This window comes from Salminus brasiliensis, chromosome 8 (assembly GCF_030463535.1).
Source record: "Salminus brasiliensis chromosome 8, fSalBra1.hap2, whole genome shotgun sequence".
Taxonomy (NCBI): domain Eukaryota; kingdom Metazoa; phylum Chordata; class Actinopteri; order Characiformes; family Bryconidae; genus Salminus; species Salminus brasiliensis.
Window position 1 is genome coordinate 27,006,817 of NC_132885.1, and position 20,228 is coordinate 27,027,044.

Below are 20,228 nucleotides of genomic sequence, written 5' to 3' on the forward strand. Positions count from 1 at the left end.
ACACATGCAGTTTCTTAATGCAGCAGTTTGGACACTGTTTTTGTACATGTGCATGTAACGAGGCATCCTGTTATGCGTTACGCCGCAGGTTCTCTTCGGTACGATGTTATACAGGTTTTATTCTGCATTATGTTAAAATATAACAAGAGCTTTTACAATGTGTCCTCAACAAATTTAGCCCTAACCTTTTGTAGCTATGCGCTGCGGGCTCGCCCAGTCTGGGCAACTCAATCCCGCATCCCGTGACACTCCTGCGCACGCAACCGTTCCACACGACAAACCCCTACGTCAGGAGACACGGTGACTGACATCGCAGCTCGGCCAATCAGCTCCAAGCCGTGCACTGCTTTTGTCCAATGACGTTATCGAGTTCGCAGGGCGCGTACCCGAAAGAGGGCGGTGCTCCGGGCCTGGTAAAGTAGTTAGAGAGGGGGAAGGTGAAAGACGGCTTAAGTGAAGATGGCGAGAGGGTCCCGGTGTTTGCGGAGAGCGGTAGCAGAGTGCATTAAACAGTTACCCTCCACAGCAACTCGGGAAACACCGGGAAGGAATGGAGTGAGGTAAAAATAAAGCTAGCTAGCTAACTGTACGATTACTGCACTTCACAGCGCTTGGAAGTGCTCGCTCAGGCCAGTAGCTTTGAGCTAGCTTGGTGGGGTAGCTATAGCTATGTTAGCTGGCTAGTGTACAGTTACTAGCTAATGGCAGTCCGCCAGATAACGTTAACCGAGTGACATTTCTGACTTCTGGATTTCTGGTTCTCTGTTTGGTTCTTAGATGTTAATTAGATAGCTAGCTAGTTGGCGAAATAATTAGGGCTACAGCGGAGGCGTGGAGGGTCGCTAAAACGCTACCTGCAGTAACTTAAACCAGTAAGCACCAACACGAGAGCTTGCTATGCTAACTGCGGCTAGCGCTGGTGACGGTAACCAGCTGTTACCGGCGCACGGCCCAGCTAGCGCTGCGTTAGTTAGCTAGCTGCCTAACCGGTCAAATATACTCTGTGTTTAATTACCCAGGGAACTATTTGATGTTTTGACGTAGTTGTTATTCGCTGGGTTGTCATTGGCAACAGAAATAAACGTTGTTTTGACGCTTGTTGTTTTTCGCCTGTCCTGTGCAAACATCTGGTTTTGACCTGTAGCTAGAGAGAGAGAGAGAGATAGAGAGAGAGAGAGAGAGAGAGAGAGAGAGAGAGATAGAGAGCTAACTAACGCTACCCTGCTGGTGTAGCTAGCTAGCTAACTAGTGCCAGCTTTTTTTTAGCTACAACGTCAGTTTTTCCCCTTCTTGTTTATTATTTTCTATTTGATTAAACTATTTAGCTAGCTTAATAACTCTCCTTTCTGCAGCTCTTGTACTTTAGTAGTTACAGACCCTGAGATTAACCCTTTCCATGGTGTCCGTCCGTCCGTCCACTTCACTGAGACAGTTGTGTGAAATCTGCGCTGTTTTGCCTTCTTTCACTGAGAGGCATTTAAAGCACTAGGTGAAACCTAGGTTAACCTGTGACGTAATACACCCGGCTCTGACGTCAGTCCAGTGATACCTGAGATCACCGTGTGTGTGTGTGTGTGTGTGTGTGTGTGTGTGTGTGTGTGAGGCAGACCTGCTGCCCTTTTTCACTGGCTGCTGGGACACTGTGTACCCATGGAAAACTACGACCGGCGGCAAGTCCCGTACGGTGCACTGGGCTGCTGGCCAGAAGCCATACTACAGCCTCTGTGACTCCTTCGTCATACTTGGCTGTCCGTGTCACCTCCAGGTTTTTTATGCAATGTTTTTATTGATGTCCCAAGTGTTCACAGTTGGTCAAGCTTCAGTTTCTGTGGCTGAGGTTAAAATTAGTCGTGGTAAGGGGGGGGGGAGGGCATCCATCTCAAAAGTTTTGCCTCCGTTTGAACCCCTGTACCAGAGGCCGAGGTTGTGAAACACTTTGAGACTGACGTTTCCTGCAGTACCGCTTCAGAAGACTGAGTTTGCTCCAGTCATATTGACTTGCTCCTCAGCAGCTTCTGGAAGCAATAATGCTGATCATATGTGTCTCGTTCTTATTTTTCACAACGATATGCAAAATACGATCTTGACATACCGCATGTTCCTGATACCTCAAGCCTGGAACAGTAGCAATAAAACTAACAAGTTCCTGTGTGAAACCGACTTTTACAAGCAGTTATCTCATTCTGCGTGTATGGCTGGCCAGTTTAGTGTTGACTTGTAGTTGCTGTTTCCTGGTTATTTGCTTGTTGTTTGGAGACCCTGTAAGCCACCAGCTCTGGTTCTAAGTAGAAATGAGCTGATCATCTCATGCTTGATCTGTAGCTTTATCATTTATGCTGAACAATTGGTGATGTGCAGTGTTTGGCTGACTGGTGCGGGTTACGATGCACCTGTTCGTATTCATGCCTTTCATAATATGATCTATTATACTAACACAACTTGGTACACTTTACAGTAATGATAATACAAAACAGTTTAGCAGCATCTGATTGGCCAAGCCAAGATGTGGCCCAACTCTATTGGCTATACTGTAAACCAGCCCAACATTGATTTTGTCTTTTTATAAGTGGAACCCTGCATCACTATTAAACATGCTTTGTTGGTCTGGTTAAAATAATCAAGAAAAACAAAATTCATCATCCTTAATGCAGTCCATGTAATTACTGACCTGCTTATTGATTAGCATGGTTTAGTTTAATCAGTGATGAGGACAGTGTAAAAATCAGTTTTTATTATTATTTTTTGCATTTATAATGCAATTAATTATTATTATTCATTTTTTTCATTTACAGTTTATTTGAATAATCCAATAAAAACATGGTGTCCAAAGTAGTACCTGCCAAAAAGCTTAACCTTTGCAATGATAAAAAAAGTCCCCTGGGGATCAACTCTTTGGGCCACTTGTTCATTTAGTTAATTTAGTTTTTGTGTCCATCAGGTCAAAACCTCATTGTTTGCAGATGACCTGCAGATATATTTGACTGTTACTGGATGATTATGGCTCTTTATGTAAAAAATAAAGCTATACCAGATGAGGCACAATTTCCTTACATCTATAAAAGAAATTGTTGTTTGGCAATAGATGCAAGAAACCGTCAGGACTCAACACTGAAGACCTAGTCTGAAAGCTGTTGGAATAGCGTTAAAGAGTTTTAAGCAGAACCAAGAGAACAAAGCAAATCTCTACACTGTTTCCTAGTGAACTACAGCATACATTTAAAAGTGCTGCTACTAGACTATAAATCTCTCAATGATTTGGGTCCAGAAGGTCTGTGTAGCAGTTTTAAATTTTCTCAAGGTGCTGGGTGATGTGACCATGATTATGTAATGTAATGAACATTTGAGCATTTTTCTTTGGTACAGGCTGCTCAGGTTGCTTAGTTGGCTCTGTGTTTGAGTTCCCCATGTTACTTTCATTTCACGGGCTGGATGGGACAGAGCTACGTGACTAAACACGTGGTAATATTCAGAGTTATGTTGGCACTAGGCTATATGAGTAATTATGTTCCTAAACTGAGACTGATGTTAATGTAACTGTAGTTTTGCCTCTGCTTTGTTACATTGTCAGACAACCAGAGAGCGGCACGGATGATAGTTGGGTTGAAATTGTTTGTTTTCGGGTCTTTGTTTTGTTAACCTCACTTATTTGCAATTGGATCAGACAAATTATAACTAAATCATAATAAGGGGGTTAAAAAAACGGATACTGAACTACATAATGTAATGTACACCTTCTGAAATATACTGGGCCTAAATGATTTAATTAACATAATAATTTACAGTGATGTATTAGTTATTATATTTATTATGGAATATAATTGCACAAATGTTGAAATTATAGATATTGACTTTGAATGTGCTTTTTATTTACCCTAACAGAGCATGTCAGCTGACTGATAAGGCAGTATTGTCTTTGGTCTTTATGTAAACAAAGTGTATATGAACAGTTCTGCTGGGTAAACCCAACAACTTTAGATTAGATTCTAGTTTTACTTCATTTAACCCTTCTTTTCTATAGTATGAACTACTATACTCAGGACAGCCAGGCTGCAGATGCTGGCATTAGTTGTCCTCAGTGGTCCACATATTGCTTATTGACAATGTAAAAGTTTGTGATTATGTTAAGCTGTTAAAGGGAATCCTGACTGACTCTTAACACTTTCTAAAACAGCTAGCGATAATTGTACAATATGACTGAGCTGCTCTTTGTTGAACTTTCTCCCTCTGTTTCACTCTTTATATATATATTTTTATATATATCTTGTTTTGCATGGACAGTCAAGCGTAATCACAGAGGAAACAAGAACCTATAGCTGTTTAAACTGAAGGGTTTAACTAGAACTAGGGTCACCAGCTTGGCTTTGTTAATATTTTATATATATATATATATGTGTTTGTGTGTTTGTGTGTGTGTGTGTGTGTGTGTGATAAATATATATATCCACACACAGCACACTGTATGTCCAACAGGGAATTGGCTCAATCTCAAATAAGGTCTTGTTAGACAAATGTGGTGTTTGGATGCAGAAGCAGTTATTTTAAGACCCATATTAGGCAGTGTGGGAAAGGAGCATACAACACTGCTAACTGATGTTTTTACCATGAAACAATTTGTCATTATGTGGCATAAAACATAAGCTGCAATATACAGTGGACTCGTTGGTTATTGGTGTTGGTTATTGATGCCTTTTTGACACTGGCTGTCTCCATTGCAGCTTGCATGCTCACTCACTGCTGTTCCATCTAATTTTCTTGATCATTTTTGGCTTGGCTTCTGATCATTTGTTTGTGCTACTTGTTGCCAACAGATACTTGTCATCATGTGGGATTCTGATGACCCGGGTGCCGCCTCTCCTGAGGACCGTGTCTGGCCGTGCTGTAGTCGCTCCAGCCAGAAGCTTCTTTAACCTCGCTGATTCCTTCAATAAGAGGAAAGAGTATTCTGAGAGGCGCATCATTGGGTAAGATGCATCCCATGTGGTTGCTATCGTATGATTTCTATTTTTATACAGAGTTTATTATTAGCACACTCTAGTGTTCCCACACGTCAAGTTGTTAATAAAGCAGGGCTGGAAATACTTGCATGCAGGTGGCCATCAGTGTTTTAAGCAGCAATTGGTGCCATGTTTCGAGGATATCCTGGGTTAACAGAACTCCCTCACATTTTTACAGTGCTAAGTGTGTCTGTTGACAGTTCAAGCCATTTGCCATTGGATTGAATATTATATAAGTCAGACCACTCTCCTAAGTGTCACATTGCACATTCCTTTGCTATCATAGTTTACATACAAACAGCTGGGAACTTGGACTATTCCTCTGAAGCTTCAGAACGTTTGCATAATGCATGTTGAGGAAGCAGCATCTGAATGGCATTCTAAATCAGAAAGAAATACCAGTTTGACACCAGTTCAGTCTCTGTGACCGCTGCTTAACTAAACCTGCAGTGCTCTTCCAGTTGAACACGTCTGTACAGTGTGGAAGAGCTATTTGTATACTTTGTATAATGACTACTAAAAAAACAGTGGAAATCTGCTTTTAAAGATTCAGTAATTTACTGATTTGTTTTTTAGCTGAGTGTTATTTAATGAATCCCTCTTAGAGATGTGAGGCAAGGGGGTCATGCTCCTAAACCTGTGCCCCTGTGCACCTTTTTTCCATTGAGCGCTTCTGTGTTCTGGCGTGTCCTCTCCCATTTTTCACATGGTTTCCATTCAGAGGTTTGCATATTTGTAATGGTTGTCCCACTCGACCCTGGTGGCCATTACTCATGCTGTTCTCTCATGTTCTTGTTTTTAGATATTCCATGCAGGAAATGTATGAGGTGGTGGCCAAGGTAGAAGACTATCTTCATTTTGTGCCCTGGTGTAAACGCTCGGATGTGATATTCCGGCGGTCTGGTTTCTGCAAGGCCAAGCTGACCGTTGGCTTTCCTCCTGTGGTGGAGAACTACACATCCCTTGTTACGACAGTGCGCCCTCATATGGTCAAGGTTAAGATCTTTTTAACATTTAAGTTTCTATTTGGAAATATGTAGAGGGTTAAGAACTAATTAACCTTGATCATACCTTTTTTTGGGGTTTTTTTCAGGCCTCATGCTCTGATGGTAAACTCTTCAATCATCTGGAGACGGTCTGGCGTTTCAGTCCTGGCCTTCCTGGCTACCCTCGTACGTGCACCCTGGACTTTGCTGTAAGTAACACATTTCTGTACATTTCTGGTTAGTTTATTGGACTCTTGACACCAGACTACATATATGTCAAGTCAAGTGGCTCTGTCATTTCAACTATATACAGAGTACACAGTGAAACGAAACAACGCTCCTCCAGGACCATGGTGCAACAAACAATACAGTGCAAACAGAAACACAAATGCAACACAGAACGAGTGCATACAGACAGTACTACACAGTGCAGGTAGTACAGTACAATACACAGTGCAGACGAGACAGAGTGCAGATAGGTATAACATGCAGGGTACAATACATAAATCAGACAGACTGAGATTGTAGTGGAAGTGGGGTAGTACAAATGGAATGTGCATGCTGTGTTATTGTGGAGGATCAGCCAGAAAACAGTAGGGTGCGGCACAGGAGATATAAAATGAAATGAGGGTGTTAAATTGGGCTTAAACTGGGCTTAAATTGTCATGTTTGTTCTTTTACAATTTCTTGAACTCTGCTCTGAAGTGCATGAAAGGTGCTTTGACTTTAACATACTAGTAAAACAGTGCTTGTTAAAATGATGGTTGTTTCACAAAGCAAAAACATAAAAAAATTGGAAATAAACAAAATAAATGTTTAGCTCTTCCTTGACTTGACTTTAGGCAAAAGTCATAAATTAACTAAACTCTAACCGAGGAAGCCTGCTTATTGAAATACCGGGGTTTGGCAGTGTTAAACACTTTCTGTGAAAATCAGTTAAAGTAGGAATGCATTGATGGGGGAATTTCTGTGTCAGTACAAATATCCAGGTTACACGTGTACTAATTACAATGCTGACTTATTTAGAAATTTTTAGAATGGGACTATATCTACCTCGATTCGCATTATGGATAAACATAGCTCATAGCACAGTTGCCCAGTATCACCTTATGAGTTCTGCTTCCATGGAATGCAATAAATGCATCATCAAATGTCCAGTGCTGTGGTCCAGTGTCAGATTATTTTCCTTAGACAATTATCTGCTGGTGTTGTGCATGCTTAATGTCAAGTTGGAATAACCTACAAGCAATTGAATTCAAACTTACAAAATAAGTACTGCATAGTTAAATATGTTCAAAATAAACGCACACTACTTAGGCATGTTTCACTTGTCACTCAGGACAAATGCCTCATGTTCCTGTATCTCTTTTTCTTTCTATGCTGCAGATATCCTTCGAGTTCCGCTCGCTCCTGCATTCTCAGTTGGCCACCGTATTCTTTGATGAAGTGGTTAAGCAGATGGTGTCTGCATTCGAACGAAGGGCTTCCAAACTGTACGGCCCTGAGACGCAGATACCACGTGAGCTAATGTTCCACGAGGTCCACCACACGTAGCCTCTCTCTGCACTCCGGGGCCGGCAGGGCGAGAGGGCGTTCTCGGGGGATTCTGGGAAAGGGGGGCTGTCGGAGGGAGGGCGAGGGTCGAGCCTTATAGAGAGAAGTTCAGGTGCCTCAGTAACTACAGTGCCTGGTCCAAACACAACAATTGATTTTTATGTTTTTATCCTACTTTCTGTGGCTGGATCTAACCTTTGGGCTGCAGAGCCCTGCCAATCTGCCTCATGCCATCTGTGGGTAACATACTGTGTTAAAAAGTACACTTGAGCCATAATGCATTAATGGCAGCTGGTGAAGGGGAGTTTGTAGATGGTCTGTTTAGGGCTTAGTGAACAGATATTGGTTTTGTGAATGGTGCACAGGGCAAAGGACATGGACATGAAGCCTGTAAGGACAAGCACATTTGGACTTCAGCAGGAATGAACTGAGAGATTGTGAAAAGCAGTCCTGGGGACCCCACACTGTCAGTGTTTGTCTCCCTTCATCTAGCATGCCTGATTCAACTGCTAGCTAGTTAACAAGCTCTTCATACGCTAGAATTAGAGTGGGGGGTGGGGGGAGAAGAAACACAAGTGTGTACAACACAGGGTCCCAAAGACTGACTTCGGAAACCTCCAGGCAATTTTTTTTATTATTATTAAATAAACACTTTTTTTTTTGAGCAGAGTAGAACTGGATAGTCTGGTAAAGGTGTTGATATTTTACATCATGTGTAAATAACACCTTTTATTTTTTTGAACTGCTTGTGATTGTTCAGTTGTGTGGCTTTTAAAAAAAAAAAAAAGGGACAAGAAGGCTTTATTTTGAGAGCAGGAAATAGAAAGGGTGGCGTATTTCTCTGTTGACTGATGCTGCAGCCAGTCGCACTTGTCCGGTCAAGGAATCACCAGTAGGTGGTGGTCTTCCATACCAGCAACACAAGGGCTGTTTATCACACAAGTGCTATAAGAGTCTGAACAAAACTTTCACCTGTGCATAGTGACGAAATCGTTCCCAAGTCTGGAGGAGGGATTTTAGGTGCCTTAATCGCTGCCTTTTTATCAGTGGGAGCACAATATGTAACATCTTTTGGTGTGTGTCAGTAAGTGTCCAAATCCAAGGACTGTTATTGTAAAAGCGTGCAATATATTTGTAAAGGTTGATATATCATTTTTATTATGCATAGTTCATTGCAAGCTATGATATCCACTACTTCCAAAAGGGCCCAAACGTGGGGAGAACAGAGGGGGAAATAAACATTTCTTAACAGCTTTCCTGAGATTGCTGTAGTAGTGAGGTATCTGTCACAGTAGACCGCAAAGATTCCAGTTCAACACCCCATGCTCTTATTGCCTTTTAAACTAGTGAGTTACATATTATTTATCATAAAAATATGTATGCTTTGATATCATATAAAGTATTTATTTTGGTTGTGGGAAAACCACATGTACATAACTGATGTGAGACCACAGACTAGATGACAGTGTACAAATAGATTTTCTTTTTCTTTCCTTTGTAGTGGGAAGTATTTTAACATTGATTGGGGGTTTTAATGAGTGTGTGTGAGTATGTATCCTGCCTGCATGGTTTATAAACTATTTTTATATTTAAAAAAATCAGTCCTGGTGTCCGGTGTGGTGTCTTGTTTATCAACAACTAGTTCAGACTGGTTTCACCTTCAAAATAGATTAGGCTCATGTGAGAGATAATATTAGACATCCTCTGGAGGTGGAGTTAAATACAGTAACCCTGCATGATGTCATTAATAGCTTTTTTTTTTATTTTATTATTATTATATATCAAACTCATGCTTTAAAAGAATCAGATGAATACTTACCAAACTCTTATAGGGGAAATATAGACTTAAAATATATTAAAATGAAAAGATGTGAACAGTTTACATGTATTTGATTGTATATAAAAATAAGGTTTTTTACTGCGGTGACTAATCAACTGTACATCAGCAAAGCCAAACTTGGTTGTTTTGAACAATAACCTTTTAAAACTGGCATTAAACAAAATACTTTGTCTATTACTTAACAGTGATTTCAAATAGTATTAATTCTTCAGCATTATTTTCTAATATTTATGCTTAAAGCACTATCGCTTGATCATCGCTTGAACTATAAAATCCATGGTGAAATAGATTTGGGCTCATTCTGTCTGTTTGCAAAACTTCTACAGTTATCTGCATGATTCTCACCAAGCTTTTTATTAGGAACACTAATAGTGGGTTGGGCCTCCTTTAGCCTGACATATATATGATTAGATATTGCATGATTTTATTTGACCATTATACACTTAATTTTAAAGAGTTGGTAAAGTGCCAAATATCTAATGGTAACAAAACTAACAAGGTACCCTAAAATCTAGCTTTTAGAGTAATGCACAACCTATTTCCTCAGTGGTGTATTAGATTCACTGATGTCAAGGTCCAAAAGTTTCTCTGAGTAAGAGCACAGTCCTCTGATTTCCAACTCAGGAACAGACCGCCTCTTCAGGAATCACTCAGCGAAGACATACAGCGTATTAGACTCACACAGTTGTCTTGCAGAACAATTAATTTTATTAAATAAAAAAAAAAATCACAATGATAAATGGCTACTGTACAAAAATGTATGTTCATATGTTGCACACCTGGAAAGTAACTAACTTTGTTAGAGGGGGGAGGGGGGGGGTGCTCTTTACTTTTTTTTTTTTGTTGTTGCATGTAGGTAGGCATAGGATGAACTTTCACTGATGGTATTATGGCATGCCCATGTGCTGCTTATTTGAAAGTCACCCCTTCCTCATCCTTTTCCATTAACACATTTCCACTCTTCGCTGAAAAGACCTTAAAGGAACCTTACTCCAATCAGATAATGATGAATGAATAACCTATGCAAATGCTGACATTCCTGCACAAGCTTCTCTCACTCAGGCTGCATTTCAGTTTATAATAAATCACCTGTTTTTGTGCGAGTGTAACTGAGTTTTTAGCATTTGAATGACATCAGAAAAACTCAAGCAAATTTATTCTTCAGTGAGCTGGTTTAATCGCCTCAACTGAGGATTCAAGGATTGAGCATTCCTCCAGAACAGCGGAGGCCTAAACGAGACAAAAGTATACAAAAAAAAGAAACACATAACAGACAAAAATAAGAAAGGAATTAGCTGACATCTACCTCAAAGTTCTTCACCTCCGTGTTTTAAAGGCAGATTTCAACCCTAGTGTGTTGCTCCTTAAGCCCAACTGATGCCATGAACTGCAGCAAGCCCACGAGCATCAACACTACTCATTCAGTGCATGAATATGGCAGACTGAGGAGAAAAAAGGCCAATTTTTACAAGTTTTCCAATTTACCACTGAGTAAACTAAAGTATGCTGAGCATGGACAGATCAGCGAGTCACAGCCTGGTCAGGTTATGTTTATGTCTTTAGAGCGACAGGGTGAGGTCTTCAGTCCAGAATGGAGAGGGAGATCCAAGACTGCAAGATTTTTTTTTTCCCCCACAAAGGAGGACAAAGGAGGAGGGGGGGGTGGTCTTCCATTTCTTCGCTGCATGTTACACTCATTGGCAGTCAGTCAGCCAGCCAGCAGGTCAGGAGTCTGCTAGGGAAGGAGCCATCATGTCTCCTGCCCTCAGCCTCCTACCTTTAAGTCTATAGAGCACTTCTGGTAGTGGTGTTTAGAATCCCATACCACCCATGCCTCCCATGCCACCCATTCCACCCATGCCTCCTGGCATTTCCTTCTCTTCCTTCGGCAACTCCGTAACCACGGCCTCAGCAGTCGACAGCAGGGAGGCAACACCGGCGGCATCCAGAAGTGCGGTCCTCACAACCTGCAGGGGGAGCCAGAGAGACGTTAAACATTTGCAAGTCTTAACAAGTCTTCCATTTCACAGCAGAGGCCTTGGTCTGCTTGCTGTAGCTTATAGACCAGTGGTCCCCAACCTTCATGCAGAATTTATTTAATGTAGCATGTAATGCAACTAATTAAGGATTACAATATTCTAAAAACTTACTAAAGATTATGGTTTAGGTTAAACTCTGTAAAATGGCAGAAGGGTGATGACCACCGTTTTAGACTCTGAAAAGAAGTTTACGGTATTAAGCCATACCTTGGTAGGGTCGATGATGCCCCTCTCTACCATGTTGACGTATTCCCCGTGAAGGGCATCGTAGCCGATGTCAGGGTTGCTCTGCAGGATCTTCTCCACTACCAGAGAGCCCTCCACTCCTGCGTTCTTAGCAATAGTCATGGCTGGGATGCGTAGGGCTCTGCGAATGATGTCAATACCTGAAAAGGAAACAAATCAAGATTAAAATGCTGAAGTAGACCCCATTATTTTTTTTTAGACTATACTATGTCAACAGTGCAAATGTTATATACAGGTTCAGGGCTCTATTCAGATGAAAGATGTCCTCACCAATTTTCTGGTCATCGTTGGCGGGTTTGATGGCGTCCAGAGCTGGAATGCAGCGCAAGAGGGCACAGCCACCTCCAGGAACAATGCCCTCTTCAACAGCAGCCCGGGTGGCGTTCAGAGCATCGGTCACTCTGTCTTTCTTCTCATTCACCTCCACATCACTCGTTCCTCCAACCTAAAAAAACAGAGCAGTTACAGTCGTTGCATTTAACGTGTTATAGAGTGACGCACACAACAAGTACAGTACCATCCCTACCCCCCCCCCTCCTATTTTTAATTGTCTGAGAAATTAACCAAGTTAAGATTAAACCACATTTAATCCGTTGTGTTCAAACTGGTAGTACAAGGCTCAGGTTCTAGATAATTTGATCCTCATGTGGCCACTCCCAGCCTGTTCTGTTACCTTCAGCACAGCCACGCCATCAGAGAGCTTGGCCAGACGTTCGTTCAGCTTCTCCTTCTCATAGTCGCTGGTGGTGCTCTCCAGCTGCTCAGCTATCTCGGATGCGCGCTTCTCGATGGCGGCTGGGTCGCCGCGGCCCTTCAGCAGCATGGTGTCGTCCTTGGTCACCACCACTTCACCCACACGGCCAAAGTCATGAGCCTGGATGTCCTCCAGAGCAAGGCCCACAGCCTCATCGCCAAACACCTGCATACATGGAGTTGAAAGAGCTTCTTTAGTTAAACAGCACAACACAAACCCTAAAAGCATAACAAATCAGGGACAAGTTGACTGGAATACATACAGCGCCTCCAGTGGCAATAGCCATATCCTGCAGCTGGTTCTTCCTGTTGTCTCCAAAGCCTGGTGCCTTCACTGCAACAACCTGGAGTCCAACCTTTAACCTGTGGGAGTTAAATACAGGTTACAGCACTGACCTCACCTCCCCCTCCCCTTCCACATCCACCAGCAACAACGTTGCACTCCAAAACACTGCACTTTTATGAACAGGAATAGAAATGGCATAGGTCTACTTACTGGTTACTATGTAAAGTAGTCTGCACTTGGCAATAATTGAGCTTAAACTGTTCTTTGACCAGGCAGACATATATTTAAGACATTCATTAAAATGTATGTGGTGAAACAAAGGAGAGACGAACCTGTTGAGGACCAGAGTACTAAGGGCCTCTCCGTCCACATCCTCAGCGACAATGACCAGGGGCTTGCGGTGCTGGTTGGCAATCTCCAAAGCTGGCACGATGCTCTGGACACTGGATATCTTCTTCTCACTCAGGAGCAGATAGGCATCCTGGAACTCACATTTCTGACCTATTAAGAGTAGAGGACAGGTGTGGGATGAGTGGAAGTTATGGAAATATTACACCAAATTTGTTTAATTTAAGGATAGGCCACATATACCAACCTTTGGTGGTGTTAATAAAGTAGGGGGAGATGTAGCCACGGTCAAACTTCAAGCCTTCAATGATCTCCAGCTCATCATGCAGAGTTTTGCCATCCTGTATGATACAGAATTTAGCCATCAAAAAGCAGCAGGTTTATGAAGAAAAGAAAATATGGGACAATTTCTGTTACGGCTTAATTAAGCAAGCATGGAAACAGACCTTTACAGTGATAACTCCTTTACGCCCTACTTTCTTCATGGCGTCAGAGATGATTGTGCCAACCTCTGTGTCTCCATTGGCAGAAATAGTGGCCACCTACATCAGTGGAGGAAATAGACGTTGAAGCCAAATGATACACACATAGCTACACCATATAGGCTTGAACAACATGCGCTAAGCAATGGTTCTTTACACCAAAATATTCATTCAAAATTATTGATTATTTTTTACCTGGGCAATTTCCTCAGGTGTGGTGACTGGCTTAGACAGCTTCTTAAGCTCATTGATGATAGTTTCTACAGCAAGCATGACTCCACGACGGATCTCCACAGGGTTGGCACCTTTGCTGATCGTGTCAAAGCCCTCTTTGGCAATGGCACGTGCCAACACAGTGGCAGTGGTGGTGCCATCGCCAGCCTCCTCGTTGGTGTTGTTGGCCACGTCCTGCACCAGCTTGGCCCCGATGTTCTTGTACTTGTCCTTTAGGTCAATACTTTTGGCCACCGTCACTCCATCTTTGGTGACCTTGGGGCTACCCCAGCTCTGCTCAATGATGACTGTGCGACCCTGAGGGACAGACAGATTAAAGCCCATAGTAAGCTTTTGCCTGATCAAGTGCTAGCACATGGCAAACTAGAATCCTTAAGACCAAACCACTATTGTGTATACAGATACTCAATACATCGTAAGCCAGAAAGTTGTTCAGGCCCAAGCAGAGGACTAACCTTTGGTCCCATGGTAACAGCCACTGCGTCTGCCAGCAGGTCCACACCCTGGAGCATGAGGGCCCGGGCATCTGCTCCGAACTTGACATCCTTGGCATAGGAGCGAGTGAGGTGTGGGGCTAGAGCCCTGCACACTGGCCTCATCTGCCTCATCACACTGGGTAAGCGCAGCATCTCTGAAAAAAGTGAACAGAAAGTCATGAGCCTTTTCCATTTTTGGCATTTTGAAACTGAGCTGCTGACAGTGAAGAAGTTTTACTGGGATGGCTGTAGGGTTTCATCAGACAGGAACACTTGTCATAGTCCATGTGAGTTTCATCACTCTATTGAACTCATTACTACATTAGTCACGTGAGGACAACTGTGCCCCTACTGGCATAACTGGTGTATTACTGTTCCACTGCCCCTACAGGTGTGCAAGTGAACTACACCACATTGGAACCATGCTGTTCAGAGTCTTACTCCCCCAGACAAAGGAACATCATTCGGTCAAGTTCAAAGTTTCAGAAAGTACAACAGTGGGGCAACAATTTAAATGTCTATAAATGGCCACATTTATACAGTCTAAAAGGGAGACATCTTTGCATTCACAGACTAACCAGCTACAAGCAGAAAAGAGCGCAAGTAAAGACTGCACTAATCCAATACCAGCTATTGGGATGAAAGAATAAATCCGATCCAATCCTCTCACAAATCTAGCCTGATTGGATGAATTTGGAAAGAAAGGTGGCATTGTGCCAACTGAAAAACGTAAGGCAAGACAGGAAATGAAAAATAAAAAAATAATAATATAAAAACACTTGTTAAAAAAATAGTTAATCACTTTAAAATCATTTAATCATTCAGAATCAATAAAGTCCTTCAGAGTGATAAAAAAGTTAAAATAGGCAGAGGCGATTTTAACTAGAAACTGAAGTAAGAGTGTGTTTAATGACCCTAACTGCTACCTCAAATGGCAATTACAGCTGGGTGTTGGGCAATGAAATATGAATATGGAAATAGTCTTGGATGATAATGTATTTTTGCATAAATCAGCATTATGCCAATAACATCATTACACATGAAAACCTCAGGAGACATGTGTAGTGTAGATTCACTGGAAATGTTGGATAGTAACATGACCCAACATCCCTTGCATATTTGGCTAGTGCTACATCTATGTTGTGTAAGTCACCCCTCGCTCCCATCACCACTGCTGAGATCAAATTTGAGTTCCTTTTTAATTAGCTAACATTTTTATTAAATATACTTAGAATTAATTCATTTAGGGACTTTAAGAAATAGCAGATCTGGGTCGAAAAACTACAAGGTGTCCCTCCTCTGGGCCCACGTGTGCTCAGGTCACGCGTCACAAGGTCAAACTCTCCCGCCGTCATCATGGCAACGCCTCAGAGTAAAAGCGCAGCTCGAACCCACGTTGTCCGTCCCCCCCCCCCCCACACACACACACCCCTTATATTTTAAAAATGAATCAAATCCGATAAATATCGCACAGTAGCTGCTTCAGCACGGCTGGAGTGAACATCGGGTCCGGCTGAGCTGATTTCTGCGGACTCTGACATTGACAGGTTGTCTGGCAGACCGGCAGAGAGGAGGCGCTTCAGCGCTCAGTGAAGATTCCAGAAACGAGCGGACTTTCTTACGAACACTTAGATAAAGACATTTAAGATTTTGTCGCCTCAGGACTGAATTACTAGCTAGCGTTAGCATTAAGATCTCCGGCGTTAGATAAAAGACACGCGCGACCCGGCCATGCAGCAGAAGATCCCGTAACGCTAGCTAGCTGTAACTAGCTAGCTAGCTAACTCCCACAGTACGTTAGCTACAACAGAGACAGTGCTAGCTAATTAGCTAGCCACCCCTCCAATTCACTCATTTGGTAATCCACTATTCGGTCTTCACCCGTGTGCCTCTTATATGCTATTCAGAGCTGAGACCAGCACTACACAGCTCAACTCGACGACGTTTTACCTGTAACGGTAACACAGTCCGAGTCGCGTGCAGTGATCATTATCATTATTATAATAATATTAATAATAATAAGCTTGTCACGCAAGTGTGGGGTGCAAAAAAAAAATAAAATAAACAAACACATGCCAACTTACTTAATATGAGCCTGGAGTCGCTGGGAGAGAAGCGTGCAAAGCGCTGAAGGAGCCGGACTGTTAGAGTGAGACTCACAGCTCAACTAAAACCCACTGCAGCACACACGTGGGCTTCTTCATCCGGGTAACGCACCGGCCCGCCCCGCAACCTGAGCCCCCATTCATTTTCATCTATTGTATTCATTTCTGCTGTATATTAACACATAAAACCACAAGTGCACAATAATCATACGACTTGCTGTTTTTTCCAACCCCCCAAAAATGCACAAAACAGAGGCGTATATTGCACTTTCTTCGTGGGAATTGACTTTATGCTCGCTCCGGGGCGTCGACTTCCAGAAATTTCTCGATCGCTATTGGAGAAAAAAAGCGAGGTCAAGGGTTGGTGTTGCGAAATCACGATTCGCCAAAGAAAGGCTTTTTTGCTTTATAAGTTGCATTTTTGTAATGTTTTTAAGAATTAATAGTTAATAATCATAAATTTATAGAGGCTGGTTGTCTTTTTCTGCAGTGAAATTGTTCTGGAAAGGTAGAAAGCAGTTTAGCAGGACTGAGTGAACCGCGCATGCGCGTTGGGCTTCTAGATATTTCTTCACGTGTTTCTCCTCTGTGTGCTCAGTGTGGCCGACTCGCTCCTCTCCGCCGCTGCTTCAGCTCTTACACATCAGCTACAGACATGGTAAGAGTCTCAACATTATAGTTGTGGTATGTATAGTCGTAGCTAGCTAACGTTGATCGTTTTAATGGCGGAGTGGCTCACGCTAGCTAATGTTCCTTGTCAGTTTAGCTAGCTAACCAGCGCACAGCTCCGTGATGTTGAATGCTGCAAGGTCACGATTAGGCTGCTGTAACGGTGGTGCTCTGCAGCTTCACATGTGTCACATTTCTGCTTATTTATTTAAGATTATTTATCTGTAAACGCTCTGGCGAGGTTTTTTGATAACTAGCTAAATCGCTAACGTTAATTCAGGCCCACCACCACCACCAAGCTTTTAGATAGCTAGCTAGATATAACCTGCTGAATGTCTTGGATATCCCAGTTTACAGTGTGGGTTGTGGTTAACTGGGTAGCAGGCCACTGTTACTGGTCTTCCTCATCGGACTGTCCTGCTACTGTTGGCTCACAAACTGTCTGGGACATGTGATCTCACTCGTTGTCACACTGTCCATCAGCGTTTTATTGATAAATCATAGGTTCAGGTTAAGACACTGAATAATATCTGAAATCACACACACTGTGTGCTGTCCTGCTGACCATTGGCTGGTCTGAGGAGACGCCCGGGTCCTTTTGAATGGAGGAGGTGTGGGAGGTCTCTAAACACGAGGCTGAAATCCTCCAGCTTCTTACTCTCCTCCTGCTTATTCAGACTTTTCATTCCACCTTAAACACCTTATTTAAGGTGGGATGTGGGAATTTGAATAGAAAGCTAGCTTCTAAGCAGACAGTTTCTTAGATCTTCACCTTACTCAACTGTGTTGAGGTTCACGTCGTTGCTTCTCCACAGTTTGTGTCTTTGTTAGTAATAAATTAATACATTTTTGGGTTTGATTAATAAGGAGAGGTTCTCCTCTCTTTCTCCTCCTCCATCCCTGCTCAGCTGTACTTTAACTGCCCACTTTTTTATAAGATGACCTGTGTGGGTCAGATCTAAGTGCTTATCTTGGTGATGGCCTCCTTTGTCCTTCACTGGGGTGGCAAACATTTACAGGACCTCCAAATTCACTCCCTCTTCCATCACATTCCAGAAACCAGTGTCCTCGGTCCACAGTCCTCCCTCACACATGACCTTCACCCAAGGACATGGGCAGATCTGCTTGTAGACATGCACCTGGCGTTGGCAAATCATTGCCTGGGGCAGTTTAAGTCAGATCCTTATGAGACTTTCTAGAACCTCTTCTCAGTTTTGTCTGGGTAGCCTCAGCATTTCCTGCTGTGAGGAGAACCAATACAAGAGTTTCTTTCTTGCTCAGGCGTTTAATCTGATTAGAGTGGTCGCCTTTAATTAACATGTTGAACAAAAGCTAGTACTACAGCCAAAAGACAGAGCAGGACTGGGAATTCCTGGGGACTGCTTAATGCACAAATACGTGTCATTTCTAGATGTAAATGTGTGCTTATTTACTGATGAGTCAAGAGCAGAATGTTAATAAAAGGCTTTAATGGACAGTTTCTTTCATGTTATAGTGTACTACACCCCCCCTGGTGGTGCTGGCGTGAAGTTGAACTTCGCTTCATACCATTGCCATTGTGCAACTGCTCCTTTTTCTCACCTGTGTCTTTATCTTTGTCCCCTCTGCAGGCCAAAGCTTTCCGGAAATTTCTCCCCATGTTCGACCGCGTGTTGGTGGAGCGGTTAGCTGCAGAGTCTGTGACTAAAGGAGGTATCATGCTTCCAGAAAAGTCACAAGGCAAAGTGCTGCAGGCCACTGTGGTGGCTGTGGGACCAGGAGCTGTCAATAAGGTGACCTATGTAGTTTATTATTATTATTATTATGATATTTATTTATTGTAGTATTATATTTTAAATAAATGAAACATTATATTGCCCTGTTTCAGAGTGGAGAAGTAACGCCCCTCAGTGTTAAAGTTGGAGAGAAGGTTCTACTACCAGAATATGGAGGCACTAAAGTCATTCTTGATGATAAGGTACTTTAGTCTGATCTATAGCCACATGCAGAGTGCACACATACACTAACATTCAAAAGTTTGATTTTATATATATATATATATATATATATATATATATATTATAGAAACATTTGTCTGCAAAAAATCCAATTTGTGTGTGTCATTACAAAAAAGAATCAATTATGGCTTGACTGTATTAAAACAAGATAAGAGTGTGTTAAAATTGCTGTCTAACGTGTTTTTTTTATTTTTTTTTTTATCATTCTTATTCCTAGGACTATTTCCTTTTCCGGGATGCAGATATTCTAGGAAAGTATGTGGACTAATGTGTGTTAGCGCTCATTCTTTGCCCAGCCTTGTCATCCCAAATGAGTGGAGAAAATGGTTGTTCCTCGTTTTTCTTTTTCTATGTCATTCAATTGTAAATAATTATAATGAAGTTTTGTTACATTAATAAAGTGAACTTGGGGGATGCTGATGTTCTTTCTGATTCTCTTTTTTTGGTATAAATTTGCTTTTGTGTGCTGTCATCTGTCTCACCCTCATCCAGTTTTCCACATTAGTCAAGAGCCATGCTCTGAGAAGCTTACATTGGAGTAGTCGGCATTGGTCTTTCAAGATTGACCTTCATCTTGTATCTAAAACCTGACTAGCTGAGGGCACCATATTGCAGCAGTTAACTGTTATGCGTCCTCACTTTCATCAGTCCGCCAGACTTTGTGATCATTCATGCAGTGCTGTTGTTTTTTTAGATTGACTTACTTCATACTTCAGTTTTCTCCCTCTAGGTGAATAAAGCACACCTGGAGCTCTTAACTGCATAACCTGCATGTTAGCTGCATTGTAGGAGCTGAATAATATGTCTGTGTAATATAAAAGATAATGATGCAATGTATTATGTTATGTATTACATCAAAATGACAAATTACAACAAGTATAATAAAGACAGGCCAACTGTGTAGCAACAAGCATCTGACTGGATGTCAGAATAATCAAATACTATTTCTTTTTTTTTTTTTAATTTTCACATAAAAGCTGGTGTGTTTTTGTCCCAACTGGTTTACAATATTGTGCTTGACAATATTTAAAAAATGTTTTTCGCCCACCCTCATAAAAAAAAAACCCATGTCACTTAAGCCAGTTGAGTTTCACTTAAGCCAGTGGTTTAACTGGTCTAACTTAAATCTTGACCAACAGTGGCCATGCTGATAAGCTTCAAAAGCTGCTTAACCTTTTTACATTTAAGAAGGTTAAGCTTGAAAACCAGCTTAACCATC

At 42.0% G+C, this 20,228-nt stretch overlaps 3 protein-coding genes across 3 annotated transcripts; 2 read left to right on the forward strand and 1 right to left on the reverse strand.

The window, feature by feature from the left end:
• Nucleotides 1-434: 434 nt before the first annotated feature.
• Nucleotides 435-8,495, forward strand: coq10b (coenzyme Q10B). The gene is made up of 5 exons (XM_072686333.1): nt 435-560; nt 4,809-4,961; nt 5,797-5,989; nt 6,088-6,189; nt 7,367-8,495. Exons 1-5 carry the CDS (start codon nt 460-462, stop codon nt 7,532-7,534), a joined length of 717 nt encoding a protein of 238 aa, XP_072542434.1. The 5' UTR covers nt 435-459; the 3' UTR covers nt 7,535-8,495.
• A 1,564-nt stretch (nt 8,496-10,059) lies between these two features.
• hspd1 (heat shock 60 protein 1) lies at nt 10,060-16,413 on the reverse strand. The gene is made up of 11 exons (XM_072686334.1): nt 16,323-16,413; nt 14,218-14,393; nt 13,724-14,059; nt 13,493-13,588; nt 13,294-13,387; nt 13,031-13,199; nt 12,676-12,775; nt 12,333-12,578; nt 11,930-12,104; nt 11,621-11,799; nt 10,060-11,341 (listed from the first exon to the last, which is right to left on the reverse strand). Exons 2-11 carry the CDS (start codon nt 14,389-14,391, stop codon nt 11,186-11,188), a joined length of 1,725 nt encoding a protein of 574 aa, XP_072542435.1. The 5' UTR covers nt 14,392-14,393; nt 16,323-16,413; the 3' UTR covers nt 10,060-11,185.
• Nucleotides 16,414-16,872: 459 nt separating this feature from the next.
• On the forward strand, nt 16,873-19,429 carry hspe1 (heat shock 10 protein 1). Its single transcript, XM_072686338.1, has 4 exons — nt 16,873-17,001; nt 18,623-18,784; nt 18,880-18,969; nt 19,227-19,429. Exons 1-4 carry the CDS (start codon nt 16,888-16,890, stop codon nt 19,275-19,277), a joined length of 417 nt encoding a protein of 138 aa, XP_072542439.1. The 5' UTR covers nt 16,873-16,887; the 3' UTR covers nt 19,278-19,429.
• Nucleotides 19,430-20,228: the final 799 nt, after the last annotated feature.

Bases quoted from the DNA above. Each gene is read 5' to 3' on its own strand.
- hspe1 (XM_072686338.1), top strand. From the start codon at position 16,888: ATGCGCGTTGGGCTTCTAGATATTTCTTCACGTGTTTCTCCTCTGTGT. The intron at 18,785-18,879 runs GTGACCTATGTA...GCCCTGTTTCAG, and splicing joins GACCAGGAGCTGTCAATAAG to AGTGGAGAAGTAACGCCCCT. The intron at 18,970-19,226 runs GTACTTTAGTCT...TCTTATTCCTAG, and splicing joins AAGTCATTCTTGATGATAAG to GACTATTTCCTTTTCCGGGA.
- coq10b (XM_072686333.1), top strand. From the start codon at position 460: ATGGCGAGAGGGTCCCGGTGTTTGCGGAGAGCGGTAGCAGAGTGCATT. The intron at 561-4,808 runs GTAAAAATAAAG...TGTTGCCAACAG, and splicing joins CCGGGAAGGAATGGAGTGAG to ATACTTGTCATCATGTGGGA. The intron at 6,190-7,366 runs GTAAGTAACACA...TCTATGCTGCAG, and splicing joins CGTGCACCCTGGACTTTGCT to ATATCCTTCGAGTTCCGCTC.
- hspd1 (XM_072686334.1), bottom strand. From the start codon at position 14,391: ATGCTGCGCTTACCCAGTGTGATGAGGCAGATGAGGCCAGTGTGCAGG. The intron at 14,060-14,217 runs GTTAGTCCTCTG...TCTGTCCCTCAG, and splicing joins CTGTTACCATGGGACCAAAG to GGTCGCACAGTCATCATTGA. The intron at 12,776-13,030 runs GTTCGTCTCTCC...TAACTCCCACAG, and splicing joins AGTACTCTGGTCCTCAACAG to GTTAAAGGTTGGACTCCAGG.